Source organism: Scyliorhinus canicula, chromosome 6, assembly GCF_902713615.1.
Source record: "Scyliorhinus canicula chromosome 6, sScyCan1.1, whole genome shotgun sequence".
Taxonomy (NCBI): Eukaryota; Metazoa; Chordata; class Chondrichthyes; order Carcharhiniformes; family Scyliorhinidae; genus Scyliorhinus; species Scyliorhinus canicula.
Genome location: NC_052151.1, coordinates 25,750,319 through 25,772,286, shown reverse-complemented (window position 1 = coordinate 25,772,286; position 21,968 = coordinate 25,750,319). Strand labels below are relative to the sequence as shown.

Sequence of the window (21,968 nt, the reverse complement as noted above, 5' to 3'; positions counted from 1 at the left end):
TGGTTAGATAGAACATAGAACATGTAGTGCAGAAAGAGGCCATTCAGCCCATTGAGTGCACCGACCCACTTAAGCCCTCACTTCCACCCTATCCCCGTAACCCAATAACCCCTCCTAACCGTTTTGGACACTAAGGGCAATTTATCATGGCCAATCCACCTAACCTGCACGTCTTTGGACTGCGAGAGGAAACCGGAGCACCCGGACGCAGACACGGGGAGAACATGCAGACTCTGCACAAACAGTGACCCAGTATTGGATCGTACTGGGACCCTGGCACTGTGGAGCCACGGTGCTAGCCATTAGATGAGAGCGAACATGCAGAAAGACACTAGCCCTTATAAATAAGGGACATAAACAGATGCTCGGAAGAGGGAGGGTTCAGTCTTCTTCAAATGGAAGTCGACCAGCAAAGAACTTCCCAGCACTTTGTTTAATTTGAAAAGATAAAAGGAAAATGTTGAACAGAAGAGACAGCTACCTTCAGCTGCAAAAATTGGATTCATCCGCCCACCCGTCCTCTGGTACTGGTAAACTGTTCTCACTTGTCACAGTAGTATGCTTTTCTTGGCTATTTAACATTACATTTAAGCGGTCTCTTCTTAATAGCCTCCTTAATAAACTACCGTAAAATCACTTATAAGCCCAGCCCTCTTTTTGGGTAATCTGTTACTGTTACAATCCCGGCTGATGTTATGACTCGACAGGTCCCAGGGCAGAACCCCAGCTCCACAGTTTGTAACTTTTATTTTTTGTATTGAGACATGGACAAACAATCGCAGGATTAATTTTTAACTAAATAATGAAACATTTATTAAACATGAAAAAATTGACTATAATTATATTGTTACAGGTATACACAGATTTGAAAGGATAACACAAATTACAATTTATCTTATATGCAGCATGTTCTCAGTAAATACACAGTCCATATAAACTAATAGGCCAACTGTTGTCCCATTCTGAAACCAAGTGGAAAATCGTAAGAAGTCTTACAACACCAGGTTAAAGTCCAACAGGTTTGTTTCAAACACGAGCTTTCGGAGCACTGCTCCTTCCTCAGGTGAATGAGCAGTGCTCCGAAAGCCCGTGTTTGAAACAAACCTGTTGGACTTTAATCTGGTGTTGTAAGACGTCTTACTGTGCTCACCCCAGTCCAACGCCGGCATCTCCACATCAAGTGGAAAATGCCAGCCAATACAACTTCACCAAGGATCCACATCAAGGATCCACTTCCAGGATTTCAATCTCTTCTTTCAGTATTCCTCTACCTTGGATTGACAAATGCATTCAAGCTTCCGCACACTCTCTCAGGTACTCAACCATGCCAATAGACCACTTCTGTTTCACAGGCTGTATTAAGTTGTCACCAAGCTGTTGATTCACCTCAGATGTCTAGCTTCTCACCTTGCTGATTTTCTGGTTCCTGTAGCTGTCTCTAACTCGAGTACTTTCACTGCTTTTTACTTGAATTTCCTTGAACAGGACCTCGTTCAACTTCTTATTCTTTGTTCCTTTAATTTAGCTGTCTTCCTGAGACATGCTTTTCTCCCTACTCCCTGGTTTCTGGACCTTTTTTTGTTCTTTTGGGAAGTCTGCTTTCTGCAGCTCCCTTGCCGTCCAGCTTCTCCAGGGTCCAGTTTAAAACTAACTAAAAAGTTCTTTCTATCTTAGGGTGGCCCCTGGTTGCCAAGCAACAATCTAGTTTTCCTTTAAGCCCGGTTTGCCTTCATGTTGTAAACCCCCATTACCATACACACATCTGAACCAAACTGAAATCATTAATCCTTTCAATACAGAATCACAAAATTAAACCTCCTTAAAGCTATACTCTATTTCTAAATACCCACGAGTACAAATATAAATAAATTAAAACTACCTCCGTTTCCTGACAGTGAATAATTTGGAAGATTTATTTTCTTCCTTCTGCCCTATTGTTGTAGCAGATCATGGGAAACATTAGTGATTCTATTGAAGTGATTGATTGCTGAGTTATCCTAAATTAATTCAACATCTCAGTGCTGTCAAACTCCATCAACTCAAAGCTTACAAATGGTGTCAGATGTGGGATAGCACAGTAATTGAGATCATGGATGATGTGTTTACGATTGCATTCTCAATAGACTTTCTGAAGGTGTCCAGAAATGAAAGCTTAAACTAAAGAAGTGCTTAGATGGTTCCAGAGTAAGTCTGGTCAATAAAATTCTAGAGTGAAGTTGATGTTATCCTGTAGGTCAGTGAGAGTGGAGGTGGAAATGGACCTTGCAATGGGAGCAACAAGTTCCATTTACTGATGAACTATAAATGCAGAATAATTTGCTGTAATTTTACTCCCGTTCCCGCCGACTGCGGGTTCCCCAGTGGCAGAGGATGCATACAGTGGGAAACCCTGTTGACAGTGGCGGGACTGCTGGCCAATTGCGGGCCCACCCCACAACCACAAAACATGCCACCCATTATCCCCATTATCTCTCCAGCAAAATTAACTGAATGGAGGATAGTTAAATGGACCCCAGTCATTTTTCGTAGTGCGATCTCCAGGTGTGATTGACTTGGGAGTTAACCAATGTCTGCCATTCTGGCTATAATTCATGATATTACTTTAGGATTGAACATGGTTTTTGGTGCCTTTGGAAATTGATTGGATTGAGTTAATGGAGTTTGACAGCACTGAGATGTTGAATTAATTTAGGATAATTCAGCAATCAATCACTTCAATAGAATCACTAATGCTTCCCATGATCTGCTACAACAATAGGGCAGAAGGAAGAAAATAAATCTTCCAAATTATTCCCCAAGCATTTTGATTATTTGACACAAAGTTACAGAAAACAGATGTAGCTGCGGGTTCCAATGGTACCAGGCGCTGCAATCTGACCAGTTTTTTCTTGTGTTAATCTGGATGGCGCCGCTGTGAAACTATTAAACATGGATAACATCAAAGCCACTCATAATGGTGTTCACAATCGATAACCACATATTCTCAATTTCCAGTGGGATGGCAGATCAGGAGCGTGAATCCGGCTAATTGTCTCTTCCTTTCTCTGGTCAACAAACAAGATCAATAAAGCAGCGCAGACTGGGAAGGCTCCCCTCCTCCTGGCCCATGATTCCCAATTCAGGCAGTTAGGAATTCTGCTCTTAACTCACCGTTATCCAGGCTGGAAAATTCCACTAATTCAGTCGGATGAGACAGGACTGCTTCTTGTTCCATTTCTTGCCCCTGGGTCCAACCAGCAGGCTTGTTCCCGTCTGCTTCTTCCTCCTCCTCCTCCTCCTCTTCTGTTACTTGGCTTTCCTTCATGTTAAAGAAACTACTGGGCGGCTCAGGGCGTTTCGGTGGCAGTCTCTGTAAAGGAAGAAAAATTGTAAACACAGCTTTTTATTACCGCCAAGAGTTTAGAAGGCTTTTTCAGAATGGAAGAACTTGTCATTCGCCCCAGATAACCTATCCTTTTGTATAGGACAATACCATCAGGTTCCTCCTCATGCCTCAAGTCCTCACCAGAATTGCTTCTTGATGCCTCTTGGACCCATTTTTATTATCCAATTTGGCGTCCTTCCCGAGTAACTTATTACGCACCTCCATCACTTTTTGGGTGAACAAGTTTAGGATGACCTTGCTTCTTTATCCTAACCCATGTCTCCTGGTAGTTGAATGTTTTAACCAGCAACTAATTGTATTTATGAACAAATTTAACACAGAGAAAAGTCCAAATGTGCTTCACAGAGACACAAGGGCTTAAATTTTAAAAATACAGACGTTGAATTCAAGAAGGAACTGTTTGATGACCAAAAGCACAGTTTTTAAAAAAATGGACAAGATATTTTAAAAGAGGGGGAGGTGAAGATCTGGGGTGTTTTGAAGAATGAATTCCATTGTGTGATTAAGACCATTTTAATGTTATAGCAGGGGAGAAAACACTTTTGGAAAGATTAAAACAGGAAGATGTAGGGGAAATGGGTATTGGATCTGGGAGAAGACACTTTCAAGGGCACTGAAAAGGAAATAGGGGAATTGACCAGTAAGTCTGAATGAACTTTTATCAATTCACTTCATAATTTTGAAGCCTTCCTAGATGACTTCAAATTCTCCTCTTCATTCAGCTTCTCCCATTTTACACTGCAGAGTGCTGCAGCCAGGAGTTTTGAATGCCCAGAAGGCCTCTGGTCATATGGAATCCACCAGGCACCCCTCTGGATACCCTCATACCCCAGCTGTTATATCAAGGGGATGGGTATGGCCAAACTGAATCCATGGTCAACCAGGTGTTGGTACTCTTCAGAAGCACTGTCCCACTGTTGAAGAAGTAGGGGATTAGCAGAGCTCGCCCCAACCAGAGGACACCTGTACCGTGGAAACCTCCCCAGTTCTTTGCCCCTCTCAAGGCAGAGGCCTCACCAGCGACCCCCGCTGCTCCAGTTCACCAGCCGTCTCCTCCTAGTGAGGTTGGCAACACTGACTGCTTCACCACCAATTCCCAGGTGGCGTTCAGGTGGGCAGACCCGAGTCTGTGGCCCACCATGGGGAAAATGGTGTCCCTCCACTCCTCAATGATACGGAGCTGTGGGTCCACCTCAGACTCCCAAATTCAGGGGCAGGTCTTCTGTGACCCATCACGGTGGCTGCAGTGAGTGTGTGGTAAGTGGAGCGCTTAAACCCAGCTCCAGCTGTCAGGCTCTTTGGTGCTAACTCGGGCCCCAGCGGTTACAATGCCCGCTGTGCCAGAATTGGTCTGAATTTGCGCAGGCAGAGTGCTGGTCCGTTTGAATGTCCTGACTTACTTACCGAATAACGCGCCCAACGGAAACATAAATTGCTTTGGACAAGATCTCAACAGCAGATTAATATGTAAAGCTAAAGCTCATGGGATTACATGTAGTATCTTGAGATGGTTCGAAAGCTGGTTAGCAGACAGGAAGCAAAAAGTTGGAATAAATGGGTCTTTTTTCCGATTGCAGGCAGTACCGCAGGGATCTGTGCTCGGACCCCAAATGTTCACATTCTATATTAACGATTTGGACAATGGAACTGAAGCTTTTGGAAAAGATACTGAGAACATAGAACAAAAGGAGGCCACTCGGCCTATTGAGTCTGCACCGACCCATTTTAAGCCCTCACTTCTACCCTACCCACAACCCAATAACCCCTCCTAACCTTTTTGGACACTAAGGGCAATTCAGGATGTCCAATCCACCTAACCTGCACGTCTTTGGACTGTGGGAGGAAACCGGAGCACCCGGAGGAAACCCACGCAGACACGGGGAGAATGTGCAGACTCCGCACAGACAGTGAACCAGCGGGGAATCAAACCTGGGACCCTGGTGCTGTGAAGCCACAGTGCTAACCATTGTGCTACCGTGCTGCACAGACAGGATATATGCACATTTGGAGAAAAATGGACGAGTTAGTGACAGGCAGCATGATTTTGTATGGGGAACTTGACTGACTTTTTAAAAGAGGTGACAAAGAACATTGAAAAGGGAAGGCCTGTGGATGTGGCTTACATGGACTTTAGTCAGGCGTTTGACAAGGTCCCACATGACAGACTGGTACAAAAACTAAAATCACATGGGATTCGGGGTGGGCTGGAGAGATGGATATAGAACTGACAGAGCGTAGCGGTGGAAGGGTGTTTTTCAGAATGGAGATCTGTAGCGAGTGGTGTTCTCCAGGGGTCAGTGCTGGGACCTCTGTTGTTTGTAGTATATATAAATGATCTGGAGGAGTCTGTGCGTGGTCGGATTAGTAAGTTTACAGATGATACGAAGATTAGCGGAATTGCTGATAGTGCCGAGGATTGTCAAAGGATACGACAGCCTACAGATAGATTGGGACTTTGGCACAGAAATGGTAATTGGAGCTTAATCCAGACAAATGCAAGGTGATGCATTTTGGAGGATTAAATCTGTGTATGAATTATACTGTAAATGGCAGAACCCTGAGGAACATTAACATACAGAGGGATCTGGGCGTGCAGGTCCACAGTTCCATAAAAGTGGCAACACAGGAGACCAAGGTGATGAAGAAGGCATATGGCATGCTTGCCTTGATCAGCTGGGGCATTGAGTACAGGGGTTGGGAAATCATGTTGTAACTATATAAAACCTTGGTTAGGCCACGTTTGGAGTATTGCGTGCAGTTCTGGTCACTACATTATCAGAAGGACGTGGAAGCTTTGAAGAGAGTGCAAAGAAGGTTCACCAGGATGTTGCCTGGTCTCGAGGGTTGTGGCTGTGAGGAGAGGTTGAATAAACTAGGATTGTTTTCACTGGAAAGACGGAGGCTGAGGGGAAACCTGATAGAGGTCTACAAAATTACGAGTGGCAGAGACAGGGTCAATAGTCAGGCTTTTTCCAAGTGTAGAAGTGCCATTTATAAGGTGGACAGGTTCAAGGTGAGAGGGAGAAAGTTTAAGGGAGATGTGCAGAATACGTTTTTCACGTGGGTGACTGGAACGCGCTGCCAGAGGATGTGGTAGAAGCAGGTACATTAGAAACATTTAAGAGGCATCTGGATAAGTACATGAATAGGGAGGAAATAGAGTGATATCGATCGTAAGGGCAGAAGGTTTTGTTTTTAGTGAGGGCATCATAATTGAGAACAGGCATTGAGTGCCGAAGGGCCTGTTCCTGAGCTGTACTTTTCTTTGTTATCTTTATTATCTCCAAATGTGCAGATGATACAAAGTTGGGTGGGAGGGTGAGCTCTGAGGATGCAGAGATGCTTCAGTGGGATTTGGACAGGCTGAGTGAGTGGGCACATGCATGACAGATTCAGTATAATGTGGCCAAATGTGAGGTTATCTGCTTCGGTAGCAAAAATAGGGAGGCAGATTATTATTTTAATGGATGCAAATTGAGAGAGGTGGACACTCTCAAGACCTTGGTGCCCTTGTGCATCAGTCGCTGTAAGTAAGTGCGTAGATACAGCAGGCAGCAAAGAAGGAAGATGGTATGTTGGCTTTCATAGTGAGAAGATTTGAGCAGAGGAATAGAGGTGTTTTACTGCAAATGTATAGGGCATTGTGAGGCCATACCTGGAGTATTGTGTGCAGTTTTGGTGTCCTTATTGGAGGAAGGATGTCCTTGCTATGGAGGGAGTGCTGCAAAGGTTTACCAGGCCGATTCCTGGGATGGCGGGACTGTCATAAGAGGAGAGACTAAATCGCTTAGGTTTATATTTATTGGAGTTTAGAAGAGCGAGGGGGGATCTGGGTAGATTCAGAAAGAATGTTCACGATGGTGGGAGAATCCAGAACTAGGGGTCATAGTTTGAGGCTAAGGGACCTTTAGGACTGAGGTGAGGAGAAATGTCTTCACCCAGAGAGTGAGGAATCTGTGGAATTCGCTGCCACAGAAAGTAGTTGAGGCCAAACCTTTGTGCAATTTTGAGAAGGAATTAGATATCGCTTTTGGGGCTAAAGGGATCAAGGGATATGGAGGGAAGGCGGGATCAGGGTATTGAACTTGATCAGCCATGATCATAATGAATAGCAGAGCAGGCTTGAAGGGCTGAATGGCCTCCTCCTGCTTCTATTTTCTATGTTTCTATGCACAATATTTAAGCCCGGCTGCAACACTTAGTTCCCAAATAGAGAATTCCAGCCAAGATCTATTTTTTTTTAATTAAACATTTTTAACCTAAGGATATGATGAACTATACAAATGACAAAGCTATACAATTTGTAAATAAAATATATTTTGCAATTGTAGATTCATCATAGCAAGCCACCGATCAAGCAAAGAATGAACAAGACCACTTTGCAATTTAAAACACTAACGCAGTCAGATCGAGGCACATTGTATATCAAAGTGAAGAAAATGAATCCCTTCGAGCCCTTGATCAGAACCAATAGTTGCAAACCCAATTTGGAAAATGAGCAACGGCACAAATATTTGACGACACAACGCAGATGAAGAACAGAGCTCTCTTTTAATTTGCCTTGATAAGCCTTAATCCTAACCTTATAATGGCACCCCTATTGTATCAGCATCACATCTCCATCTCTAATAGCGACAATTGATATAACATCTCTGAATTAAGATTGCCAATTTGTGTCAAATCGCTGCCACCTCTGTTTTGAAGAGACACACAAGTTGAACTGAATCTGCACAGAGTTATTTTTTGTTTGACCTTTACTACCAACAGAAGTCAGCCTGGGCTGGTTGACACCCAGATTCCTGAAGTGAAACAACAAAGAACAATACAGCACAGGAACAGACCCTTCGGCCCTCCAAACCTGTACCGGCCATGATACTACCCTTGGTCCAAACCCTTAAGACTTCCCAGTGAAAGAAGAAAGAACATTGCAGGTTAATTAAGGGACATAAAACAAAAGAGTAAAATATTTTACCGGCACATCAATAGTGGCTTAGGGCTGGTTTAGCTCAGTGGGCTAGGCAGCTAGCTTGTGAACAAGGCCAGCAGCACGGGTTCAATTCCTGCACCAGCTTACCTGAACAGGCGCCGGAATGTGGTGACTTGCGGCTTTTCACAGTAACTTCATACTTGTATAATAATAATCTTTTATTGTCACAAGAAAGGAAGGCTGTGGTTGGAAAAGGACCGTTAAGGAACAGAGGTGATAATACCACAGGTAATGATAGATGGCAGAAATACTAAATAATTATGTTGCTTTGGTATTTACTGGGGAGAGAGAACAGGTAAACATGACATCAAAAGATCAAGGCCATGGTATGGATGGATTTAATCCACATATTTTAAAATTATCTACAGAAGAGGTAGCAGATATTACTCAAACATTTTTTCAAAAAGGTGTAGTGCCAAAGGATCAGCAGAGAGCTAATGTAATTCTTATATTTAAGAATGGAGATAGAAACCGTCCAGGGAATTATAGACCAGACATCCTAACATCAGTGACAGAAAGATAACAGAATCTGTCCAAAGAGGAGAAAATAGATAACCATTGAGAATTGAGAAATATAATTGTCGAGTGACTGGTACATGAAAAGAAATCCAGTACTTTATTCTCATTGCTATTTTTCTGAACGAAAATACTTTCTGCTGAACCAAAAAAGATGGCTGCTACAAGCCACATGACCACAACCGTGACCTTTTGCCTGGGAGCTATCCCCAGGGTTTACAACAACAAAATATTTTTTTAGTTGGTGGAATGTCACCTTGTAATCATGCAAACTAAGAGATCACACTGAAATTCATTAGGCTCGCAGAGTTGCTAAAAGATTCAGAACACAGCTGTGACTGCCCAAATGCATTTCAAACAGGAACGAAAGGGATATAATTTGTATCTGATAAGCTCACCTTGCTGGTGGAGTCCTTGCGTTCGCCTAGACATTGGTTTTCCAGCACCACACCCTCAATATGAATGGTATCTCTTTTCAACAGCTAATGACTGGGACATTTACTGACTTGAAATCAAAGCTAGTTCCAGACACTAGATAAACATCCCTTTTGAAATCATGGAGAAAGAGGTCACATGAACAAGTGCCAAATGTGAAATCTCCCTCTGCTTTTAGAGGAACTGAGAAACTCTGAGACTGCTGGTTTAACACCCAACTGGTGAGCCACCAAGATGCAGGCCCCTTCTGGCAGAATAACAGCCAGTGCCACAAAACCTATCTCTGCTGCAAGATTTTGTACCACTACCAGCAGAACTGAACCGGTCCATGTACCTGTCACATCCTGCGCTATCCATGCCAACTGCAAATTGAACCCTACAACTTCTGTCTTCAGCCTATGGAGGGGCTGGTTTAGCTCACTAGGGGCTGGTTTAGCTCACTCGGCCAAATCGCTGGCTTTTAAAGCAGACCAAGCAGGCCAGCAGCACGGTTTGTTTCCTGTACCAGCCTCCCCGGACAGGCGCCGGAATGTGGCGACTAGGGGCTTTTCACAGTAACTTCATTGAAGCCTACTCGTGACAATAAGCGATTTTCATTTCATTTCATTTCTGAACTCAAACACCTACAGGAAAGAATATCTCAGCTGACTCAGGAAACAGGTGAACTAATATTTATTTCTGTGGCTCTTGGATTATAAACCTCATGCTTAAAAAGCTCCTCCCTGTAGTGTGTGTGCATTTATGTGCGTGTGTGTATTCATTTTTACAGGATGTGGCCGTACGTGGCTCAGCCAGCATTTATTGCCCATCCCTTGTTGCCCTTCAGAAGGCGGGGGTGAGCTGCCTTCTTCAACCGCTGCAGTCCCTCAGATGTAGGTACACCCACAGTGCTATTAGGGAGAGAGTTCCAATATTTTGGCTCAGCGACAGTGAAGGAATGGCAATATATTTCCAAGTCGGGATGGTGAGGGACTTGGAGGGGAACCTCAAGGTGGTGGGGCACCCAGATATCTGCTGCTCTTGTCCTTCTAGATGGTAGTGGTCGTGGGTTTAGAAGGCGCTATCTAAGGAACCTTGGTGAGTTACTGCAGTGCGTCTTGTAGATGGTACACATGGCTGCCACTGCTCGACGGTGGTGGACGGTTTGAATGTTTTGTGGAAGGGGTAGCAATCAAATGGGCTGTATTGTCCTGTATGGTGTCGAGCTTCTCGAGTGTTATTGGAGCTGCACTCATCCAGGCAAGTAGAGAGTATTTCTTTACACTCGTGACTTGTGCCGTGTAGATGGAGGACAGACTTTGGGGGTCAGGAGGAGAGTTATTCACCGCAGGATTCCTAGCCTTTGACCTGCTCTAGTAGTCACAGTATTATTGTGACTAGTCCAGTTCGGTTTCTGATCAATGGCAGTTGTATCGGACTTTGGTTAGGCCACATTTGGAATACTGCGACCCAAGATGTTGATTTTGGGGGATTCAGCGTTGGTAGTGCCATTGAATGTCAAGGGGCGATGGTTAGATCCTCACTTGTAGGAGATGATTATTGCCTGGCACTTGTGTGGCACAAATATAACTTGCTACTTGTCAGCCCAAGCCTGGGTATTATCCAGGTCTTGCTGCATTTGGACATGGACTGCTTCATTATCTGAGGAGTTGCGAATGGTGCTGAACATTGTGCAGTCATGTGTGAACATCCTCATTTCTGATCTTATGATGGAAGGGAGGTCATTGATGAAGCAGCTGAAGATGGTTGGGTCTAGGATACCACCCTGAGGAACTCCTGAAGTGATAACAAAGAACAAAACTGCACAGGAACATGCCCTTCGGCCCCCCAAGTCTGCGGTGACCATGGTACCTGACTAAAACTAAAACTGTATGCACTTAGAGTCCATATCCTTCCATTCTCACCCTACTCATATTTGTCTAGGTGCCCCTTAAATGCCCACCACCCCCCAGGCAGCGTATTTCATATATTTACCATCCCCTGTGTAAGAACCTTGCACATCTGTTCTAAACTTTTCCCCACGCACTTTAAACCTATGCCCCCCTAGTACTTGACTCTCGGCAGGTCATGTTACAGTTGTATCGGACTTTGGTTAGGCCACATTTGGAATACTGCATGCAGTTCTGGTTGCTACATTACCAGAAGGATGTGGATGCTTTAGGGAGGGTGCAGAGCAGGTCCACCAGGATGCTGCCTGGTATGGAGGGTGCTAGCTATGAAGAAAGGTTGAGTAGATTAGGATTGTTTTCGTTGGAAAGACGGAGGTTGAGGGGGAGACCTGATTGAGGTCTACAAAATTATGAGAGGTATGGACAGGGTGGATAGCAACAAGCTTTTTCCAAGAGTGGGGGTGTCAATTACAAGGGGTCACGATTTCAAGGTGAAAGGGGGAAAGTTTAAGGGAGATGTGTGTGGAAAGTTTTTTACGCAGAGGGTGGTGGGTGCCTGGAATGCTTTGCCAGCGGAGGTGGTACAGGCAGGCATGATAGCATCATTTAAGATGCATCTGGACAGATATATGAACGGGTGGGGAACAGAGAGAAGTAGACCTTGGAAAATAGGTAACAGGTTTAGATAAAGGATCTGGATCGGCGCAGGCTGGGAGGGCCGAAGGGCCTGTTCCTGTGCTGTAATTTTCTTTGCTCTTTGTTCTACCCTAGGAAAGACCATCTGACTATCCACCCTGTCCATGCCACTCATAATCCCTTGTCGACCACTATCAGGTCGCCTCTCAACCTCCGTCGTTCCAGTGAGAACAAATCGAGTTTATCCAACCTCTCCTCATAGCGAATGCCCTACATACCAGGCAACATCCCAGTAAACCGCTTCTGTACCCTCTCCAAAACATCCACATCCTTCTGGTAGTGTGGCGACCAGAATTGTACACAATATTCCAACTGAGGCCTAACTAAGGTTCTGTACAGCTGCAACATGACTTGTCAATTTTTATATTCAATGCCCTGACCGATGAAGGCCAGAATGCCATATGCCTTCTTGACTACCTTATCCACATGCGTTGCCACTTTCAGTGGATCACTGCATCTACCATCTTTCCCTCATCTATCATCTTTGTCATTTCCTCGAAAAACTCTGTCCTGGAACTGAGATTATTGACCTCCAACCATCACAACCATCTTCCTTTGTGCCAGTTATGACTCCAACCAGCAGAGTGATTTCCCTGATTCCCACACACTCCAGTTTTGCTTGGGCTCCTTGATGCCATCCTCAGTCAAATGCTGCTTGATGTCAAGGATAGTCACTCTCATCTCACTGTGTATGAGTTGTAAGGATTCTCTTGTTTAAACCCTGTTTATTCCTTATATTTCTCTTTTGTTTGTTTGCTGTTACAATTTAGATCCATGGATGATTAATGGACCTGTGACTTTAATGCAGGCTTTGCCCTGATTTCAGGAAGGAGAGATCAGTGATGACTCAGTTTGACGGACTTGGCAGGCGGCCAATGAACTGGCTCAAAATGCTGGGCTTTGCCGGTAACCAGTGGTGGCTGGTTTTGATTTCTCTGGAATGTTTCTCAGCGTGACAGGACTGGTTTTCATTTCACTTCCAATTCTGCAAATTCGATGGAGAGATACGAACCCTCTTTCTCGATGGGCTCATGAATTCTCTCTCGAAATCCAGTGTTACAAGAGCTCTCACTTTCTCCAGTAAGGTTGTGCAAGCATATTCCAAAAACTGATAAACCTCTCTCTGAAGGAAAGAGGTGAAGCAGAGACCAAAATCTGATAGTTCCCTCTGCAAGGAAGAGGCTGCTGTGATGCTCGAGGCCTCTGTTGGAAAAGCTAGAAGATATCCTCTGAGCTGCAAAGAATATTACATGCTGCAGGCCAGAGACTTTAAACCACACTCATACTGTTAAGAGGATACACGGAAAAACCCATCCTCTGAAGCAGGGACTCTCATCTTTTGACCTTGATCCCACGCTAAAATTGCCCCTTATTTGGAAAAAAATTTATTTAAAAAAACAGCAATTGGGCGTGGAACACTGAATTACATCCTGCTTTACAACCGCAAGGGGGTTGTAAAACTAATCTCCGGCGGGAGAAGATAGTCTCCCAAACAGAGGATCCAGCCCATTGTGTTTCAACTTATAAAGCTGGTACTGTAAATTATTGGGCAGACCAGCACCAAACATTTTGTGAATTTTTATACAAATTATTGGTTAATTCACTTGCGTTGGTGACTTAGAGATGACTGGGGCTGGAATTGAACGCGCACTTGCCCAGGGTGTCAAAACAATGTATGTATCTGCCCGTGTCTGTAATTGTATATGTACTTGATGTTTTGTGTATGTGCGTTTATATGTGTCTTGGGGTGTGTGTGTGTGTGTGTGTGTGTGCGCGCGTGCATATATATGCCTCAGTGTATGTGTGTGCATATATGTGTCTCATTGTGGGTGGTTGAGTATATATGTGCCTGTGCCTGTGTGTGTGTGTGTATGTGCCTATGTGTGTGCGTGTGTGTGTATATATATGCTTTTGTGTGTGTATATATATATGACTGCATGTGTGTATGTGTATATGTGCGTGTATATATATGTGCCTGTGTGTGTACATATGCTTATCTGATATATATATATATATAAAAATGGAAATCGCTTATTGTCACAAGTAGGCTTCAATGAAGTTACTGCGAAAAGCCCCAGTCGCCACATTCCGGCGCCTGTCCGGGGAGGCTGGTACGGGAAACGAACCGTGCTGCTGGCCTGCCTTGGCCTGCTTTAAAAGCCAGCGATTTAGACCAGTGAGCTAAACCAGCCCCTTATATATATGTGCCTGTGTGTATATTGCCTGTGTGCATATATGTGCTGGTGTGTGTGTATATATGTGTGTGTGTGTGTGCCTCTACGAGTGTGTATGTGTGTGTGTGTGCGTGTGCAATGCAGCGAGAAATTGCGGTTATTCCTCCTCTGGGTTTTTTGAAATGAAAAAAACAAACCTTCTTGAGTTGATCATAACATAAATTTGCTGCAGATTATTTGTAAATTTGATCACACAAATCAGAGAGAATAGACAATGGTAATGGTAACGACAAGATGCAATAAGGTCAGAGGATGTGGAGTCAGATACAAATGGCAGAATTAATTGCTATTTGGCTTCAAAACTGAGAGCAGACAGCGGGAACATAAACATAGAAATTAAGGGCAAGAGGAAATCATTCGGCCCTTCAAGCCTACTCCACCATTCATTAAGGGCCATGGTGGCGGTGGCACTACCGCTGGCTTCAAGGAGGTATGCAAAGAGCCCAGTTGTAGTCCACGACTAGGGTGTGGGACCAGTTGAGGAGACAGGTCAGTGTTAACACCGTTGTGTGAGAACTACGTGTTTAAGCCGGGGGAGACAGATAGCATGTATAGGAGGTGGAGAGGTGGGACTGTCAGGGCGACAGATCTATACCTGGAGGAGAGGTTTGTAAGTCTAGAAGAGCTGCGGGAGTGTGGAGCTCCCGAAGGGAAGCAAATTCAGGTATATGGAAGTGAGGGACTTTGCGCAGAAGAAATGGAGAGGGTTTCCAAAATTATCAGAGTATACCCTATTGGAGTGGTTGCTGCTCCTGGACGTGGAAGGGGAGGGTAGGAGTGGGGACATATATGGGTGGCTGGGGGAGCAGGGGGGGGAATACAGTCAGTGAGGGTTAAGAAATGCTTCTGACTGTAAGGGACCTATATTTGTCTTCACCAATCTTTTTCTCTTCACAAACCAAAAAAACTTTTGAGTCAGTTTTTATGTTCCCTACAAGCTTAATCAGATTCTATTTTGCCCTTCTTAATCAATCCTTTGATCCTTTTTTGATGAATTCTAAACTGCTCCCAGTCCTCAGGTCATAGATTCATAGAATGCTGAAAGTGCAGAAGTCGGCCCATTGAGTCTGCACCGGCCCTTGGAAAGAGCACCTTACTTAAGCCGACGCGTCCACCCTATCCCCGTAACCCAGTAACTCCACCAAATGTTTTGGACACTAAGAGGCAATTTAGCATGGCCAGTCCACCTAACCTGCACATCTTTGGACTGTGGGAGGAAACCCACGCAGACATTGGGAGAAAGTGCAAACTCCACACAGACGGTGACCCGAGGCAGGAATTGAACCCGATCCCTGGAGCTGTGAGGCAGCAATGCTAACCACTGTACCATTGTGCTGCCTAATTTTCTTGGCCAATTAGTATGCTTCATTTTTGGATCTAATACTATCTTAATTTCCTTTGTAAGCCACCTTTCCAGGTTTACTTTTGCGGCAGATGCAAAAACAAAGGGTAATTATTCAGACTGACATAAGGTTGGAAGTGCTGCTCCACTAGGATTGGTTTTACATTAACGATTTGGACTTTGGAATCAAAGTTATAATTCCTAAGTGACAACAAATTCAGGGGTATTGTCAATACTGGGAGAACTGTAACAAATTACAAGAGGTCATTAACATACTTGCACAGTGGGTAAGTAATTGACAAATAAATTTTTACCTCAAGGTAAAAAAATTTACCTCACGGTAGCATGGTGGTTAGCATCAATACTTCACAGCTCCAGGGTCCCAGGTTCGATTCCCGGCTGGGTCACTGTCTGTGTGGAGTCTGCACGTCCTCCCCGTGTGTGCGTGGGTTTCCTCCGGGTGCTCCGGTTTCCTCCCACAGTCCAAAGATGTGCGGGTTAGGTGGATTGGCCATGCTAAATTGCCCGTAGTGTAAGGTTAATGGGGGGATTGTTGGGTTACGGGTATACTGGTTACGTGGGTTTAGGTAGGGTGATCATTGCTCGGCACAACATCGAGGGCCGAAGGGCCTGTTCTGTGCTGTACTGTTCTATTCTATAAAGACAAATATGAGGTAGTATATTTTGGTAGGAAGAATGAAGAAGTCACTTATTATTTGGAAAATGCCAGTCTAAGTGGGGTACAGAGAAAAATACACCAATCACTAAAAGTTGCACCACGGATTAGCAAGGCCATAAAGTAAAACAAACCAAGCACTAGCCTTCATCTCTAAAGGGACAGAATTAAAAAGCAGAGAGGCTGTGCTGGACCTAATCTTGGTTAGACCACAGTTCAAGGATTGAGGGTCGTTCTGATCACCATATTATAAAAAAGCATTAGAGTGGGTGCAGAGAGAATTACAAGGATTATAGCACAAAGATATGGGTCCAGGAAAAGATTGACAGACTCGCTTGAAAAAAAGGCTGAAGGATGAACTAATAGAAGTCTTCAAAATGATGAAAGTTTTAGAGAAAGTGGATACAGAGAAAATGTTTTGTCTCATGGGGAAGAGCATAACTAGAGGCCACCAATATAAAATAGTCACCAAGAACTCCAATAGGGAGTTCAGAAGAAACTTCTTCATCCAAAGTGTGGTTGAGAAGTGGGACTCACTAGCATAGGGAGTGGTTGAAATGAATAATGTAAAGGTCATTTCTGTTTATTTTGTTTAGTCCCTTATTTTCCCTTTCTCTTATTTTTGCCGTTATATTTTTGATCCATGAAAGCTTAATGGACCTGTACAGTGAGAGCAAAGCAGCATGTAAGCAGTCTTTAATTCAAACAAGCAGATTTCAGAAGGCTGTGCTGTTTTAGACTGGTGATTGGAGATTAGCTGGACCCAGTGATGACACAGTCTGACTGAGGTTGCTGGTGGCCAATATATTGGCCCAGAAGCCTGTGCTCTGCCCGGCAACATGTGGCGAATGGCTATCATCTCAAATGTTTCTCAGAGCACAGGGTTCCATTTCAGTTTCACTTTGGAGTTTGCAGTCTGGTTGGAGGATCTCAACTAATTCTCTCCCAAAAGATCCAGCTAAACTCTCTTCATAAAATCATAGAATCACAGGATTTACAGTGCAGAAGGCCATTCGGCCCATCGAGTCTGCACCAGGACTTGGAAAGAGCCACCCCATTTAAGCCCACACTTCCAAATGATCCCAGTCACCCAGTAACCCCACCTGACCTTCTTGGACATTCAGGGTAATTTAGCATGGCCAATCCACCTCACCTGCACGTCTTTGGACTGTGGGTGGAAACCGGAGCACCCGGAGGAAGCCCACACAGACATGGAGAGAATGTGCAGACTGCGCACAGACAGTGACCCAAGCCGGGAATCGAACCTGGGACCCTGAAGCTATGAAGCAACTGTGCTAATCACTGTGCTATCGTGCTGCCCACTGTGGGGGCTGACTTTCTCTTGAGTAAGTCTGGGTGCCATTCCCTCAAGACCGCAATGGCTTGAAGTCAAGCCATGGGCTTAAGTAGGGTTTGCTGTGAAACATAGTGTCTCAAGAAAGAAATAGGTCTGAATGTGAACTTTCGAGTTGAATACCTAGTTTGATAAGAACTAGTGTGACTTTCCAGTAGGCCTGCTGCCTGTAAGGGGGTGCCAGAGGGTGGTGAATCTATGGAGCCCTTTGCCGCAGAAGGCTGTGGAGGCCAAGTCATTGAGTGTCTGTAAGACAGAGATAGATAGGTTCTTGATTAATAAGGGGATCAGGGATTATGGGGAGAAGGCAGGAGAATGGGGATGAGAAATATATTTGCTATGATTGAATGGCAGAGCAGACTCGATGGGCCTAATGGCCTAATTCTGCTTCTATGGTCTAAGTACTGTACTAAATGAATGACACTGCCCAGAAGACCATCACCTGGTGTAAACCAGAGGCTTTGATCAACCAGCGTGTTGAGGAAAGCCTGCTACCTACCGAACCACCAGTGGAATAAAAGACTTATCTTTTCACCTTTGTCATTATTTTCATCCCCCCCTCCTCCCCCCGTGTTTGTCTATCTTGTGTGTGTGTGTATAGATAGAGGGTGAGTGAGTTAAAGGGGTAGTAGGTTAGCATGCTTGTTATCCATTCCTGTTATAAATAAACAGTAACTGTGTTTCAACTTATAAACCTGGTGATTGGGCAGCTTGGGCAAAAAATTTTGGAAATCTTTACAAGAATTATTGGTTAATTCACTTGTGTTGTGACCCCGGGAATTGACTGCGCACCTGCCCAGGATGACGTAACAAACCGAACATAAGAATTCGGAGCCGGCGTAGGCCATTCGGCCCCTTGAGCCTGCTCTGCCATTTGGCAAGGTGATGGTTGATCTGGTTGTTGCCCCACTTTCCTGTCTATCCCCTATCCCCTCTGACTCCCATGTCAGTCAAAAATCTATCTGACTCAGTCTTAAAACTATTCAATGACCCAGCGACCCAGTATCCACTGCTCTTTGGCGTAGAGAATTGCGCAGACAGAATGGTACAGATGCAGACAAGGAGAATCTAAACGGGAAGCCAGACAAGCATAAGAGTGAGTAAAGAATAGGTGGTTCTCATGGTAGATTTAGATGAGAAACGTTGGGATGAGATTGCGGCAAAGTGGTATTGTCACTAGACTAGTAATCCAGCGACCCAGGGTAATGCTCTGGGGTCCCGGGTTTGAATCCCACCATAGCAGATGGTGAATTATGAATTCAATAAACATATGGAATTAAAAGTCTAATGATGACCGTGAAACCATTGCCAATTGTCATAAAAGCCCACCTGGTTCATTAATATAATTCAGGGAAGGAAATCTGCCGTCCTTACCCGATCTGATCTACATGTGACTCCAGACCCACATAGCAATGCGGTTAACACTTAACCTCCCTTTGAATTGGCTCGCAAGCCACTCAGTTCAAGGGCAATTAGGGATGGGCAACAAATGCTGTACCAGGCAGCGACGCCCACATCCCAAGAACGAATAACCAGCTGTTGGTTTAACAGAAGAATGAACATCCCACTAACAAAGGGCTTGTTTTATTCACAGAACCCCCGTCCTGTCCTTGTCATGGGATGGCGATGCTACTGACCTTCAGTTTATCAGCAGCATGCAGAAACAATCCCTTGTGTTCAGCCCAGCTGGTCAGTTTTCTCTCTCTTTGGTTCAGTGGTGGCATCTCTCTCCCCTGAATCAGAGGGGTTATGGGTTCACGTTCTACTCCAGAGAAGTCAACACATAATTCAGGTTGACATGTCAGTGCCGTACTGAGGAGTCATCTTTCAGATGGGGCTCTAAACTGATGTCAATTACCGTCTCAGGCGAACGTAATAGGTCCCACGGTATTAGTCTCCCAATGTCCTGGTTTACGTTCATCCTCAACCAACGCTTATAATAGACAGCCGTGCTGTTTTATTGCTGTTTTCAGGGGCTTGCTACTTGCAAATTAACTGTTGCAATTCAGAGTGACTGCACTTCAAAGGTACTAAATTGGCTGTACAGTGGTTTGGGATGTCCCAAGGTCGTGAAAGGCTGCATATAATTGCAAACCTTTTGTACTTTCTATTCTGATAATTTTGCCCAAGGTTAGTAGATATTACACTGCAGCAATATTCAAGTATATTACATTTGTACAGATGAGATTTGAACTCTGACTACCCAAGAATACAAGGCCTTAGTTGCTGCAGTTCTTTAAGAAGTTATATGGGAGACTCAGTTTATTTATTTCACAATCGCCTGAAAGCATCTATCCACATTCCAAACAAATGTATTAAAATTCTGCACCAATTTAGAAAAACGTAAAAATGTAAAACACTTTGAACATCCTATTATTCTTCAGAACTACAAGATAGAGCTCATAAAATTTAAGAAGGTAATTTATTTTCGGCAGTGAAGTTATAATGCTTTTTTTGTGAGTATTCAAATTTTTTTTTACACAGGTATTTGAAAAAAGATGTATAGACTCTATGCATTAGATATTGTAGTTGGGGTGGCTGTACTCTAATACTGAGTATTCCTAACAGTTAAACAATGGTCTTTCATCACTTGGGTTCAAAACTGCCCGGTATAATGAAATAAATGTATTCTTATTGTCTGTTGGCTACAAGGTTTCTTCAAAAAATGCCTCTGCACAGTATCGACCTAGGTACTAATGAATATGGGTGCACAGAAAATGGCCCCGAGTTTAGCAATCTCACTGTCAGATATGGGCCAGAATCTTTAGCATGGCAGGGGGCTCAAATTCAGATTTTCCCCTGAATCCATCTGTGCCATTTTAAATATACGAGCCCCTGCTGTAAACATGGAGCACCCGCAAAACGAGTGTCTTTATTCTCTAGCACTGCCATAAATGGCCACTTAAGGACCTTAATTGGGAAAGGGCAGGTCAACCGTCTGAGGCCCTGCCCACCCCAACATAAAATAGTTCCAAGGGGAGGACGGGCAGGAACGCGGGGGGGAATCCTGTCCGTGCAATTTCATGCTCCCCCTGACTCAGAACCTGCCAGGTCTGCGAATATACAGGACTAGATAAGAAAGAAAAGAGACTTTTAGCAGGTACAAAGTGAGAAAATCAGTAAAGGCCTCAGTGGAGTACAGAAAATGCAGGGGGGAATTTAAGAAAGCAATTAGAAAGGGAAAGAGGGGCATGAAAAAACACTGGCAGGTAGGATTAGCGAGGATCCCAAGATATTCTATAAATACCTTAAGGGGGAAGAGGGTAACTAGGTAAAGAGGGGGTAATCTGCATTTGGAGCTGGAGGACATTGTAGGTTATTAAACAAGTTCTTCATATCTGTCTTCACAGGGGAGGAGGAGGATGCAAGGACAGAATTCGGGGAGAGGGGCTGTGAGGTTCTTGAAGCATTTGACATCGGGAGTGAGGAAGTATTGGCAGTTTTAGTGGGCTTGAAAGAGGACCAGGTCCGGATTAGTTGTATCCCAGGCTGCTGTGGGAGGCAAGGAAGGAAATTACAGGAGCTCTGACACAAATGTTTAATTCCCCTCTGGCAACTGGGGAGGTGCCAGAGTATTGGCAGACAGCTAATGTGGTTCCACTTTTCAAGAAGGGTTGGACAGGTAAACCAGTGAATTTTAGGCCAGTGAATTTCACATCAATGGTAGGGAAACTACTGGAGAAAATCTTTAAGGAAATAATTAATTTCCACTTGGGGAGGCAAAGTTTGATCAGGGATAGTTAGCACAGCACGGCTTTGTCAGAGGGAGGTGTACTTTTGTTGGTGCAGACTCAATGGGCCAAAGGGCCTCTTCTGGCCATGGGGGTGACTGATGTGGGCAATGAAACTAGTGGAGTATTCTTCTCAGATGGAGTGTGAGGTTTCCTCTTCGGACAGTTTAGTGATAATTCAGCTCTAAATCCATCTGTGCCATTTTTATGACAGGAGCTACAGCTGTTGACATCAAACACCCCTAAAAACGAGTGTCTTTATTCTCTAGCACCGTCATATATCATCAAAATAAAATTAAATAATTCAAAAGGATATTTATTTATATCTGCTTGGCTTTGTGCAAAAAAACACATTTATACACTTTTTACTCCCACAGAATACCCTAAACTCCTTCACACCCAATGAAGTACTTTGGAAATATGGGGCTGAATTTAGGCCATGATGGGGGTGGGCACAAAAATAAATTAGTGCCGCTGGGTGGTGTATTGGTTTTACATTGTTGTTCCTGCCACTAGTGATTTTTCTCAGGATGGCAGAATGTGGGCACTGGTAACCCGGCAGATTTGGAAATCAGTAATTAAGCAATTGAGCTCATTCAGGGGTTAGTTTGGAATTTTGATGAGGATGCACAGGTTACACACTGGATCAGGGGCTGTCCATGTGCATGGAGCTGGCAACACAGCAGAGGGGGGCTCTCAGGCATTGGCACGCAGGTACCATCA

The 21,968-nt window shown here is 44.3% G+C and overlaps 1 protein-coding gene across 1 annotated transcript in view; it reads right to left on the bottom strand.

Annotated features, from left to right (window-relative positions):
• The window catches only part of LOC119967041 (solute carrier family 4 member 1 adaptor protein), a 174,837-nt gene that overhangs the window by 37,872 nt on the left and 114,997 nt on the right, over positions 1 to 21,968 (bottom strand). The window contains exon 11 of the mRNA XM_038799053.1: positions 3,151 to 3,349. Within this exon, the coding sequence (XP_038654981.1) occupies positions 3,151 to 3,349 (199 nt within the window). The remainder of the gene's footprint in view (positions 1 to 3,150; positions 3,350 to 21,968) is intronic.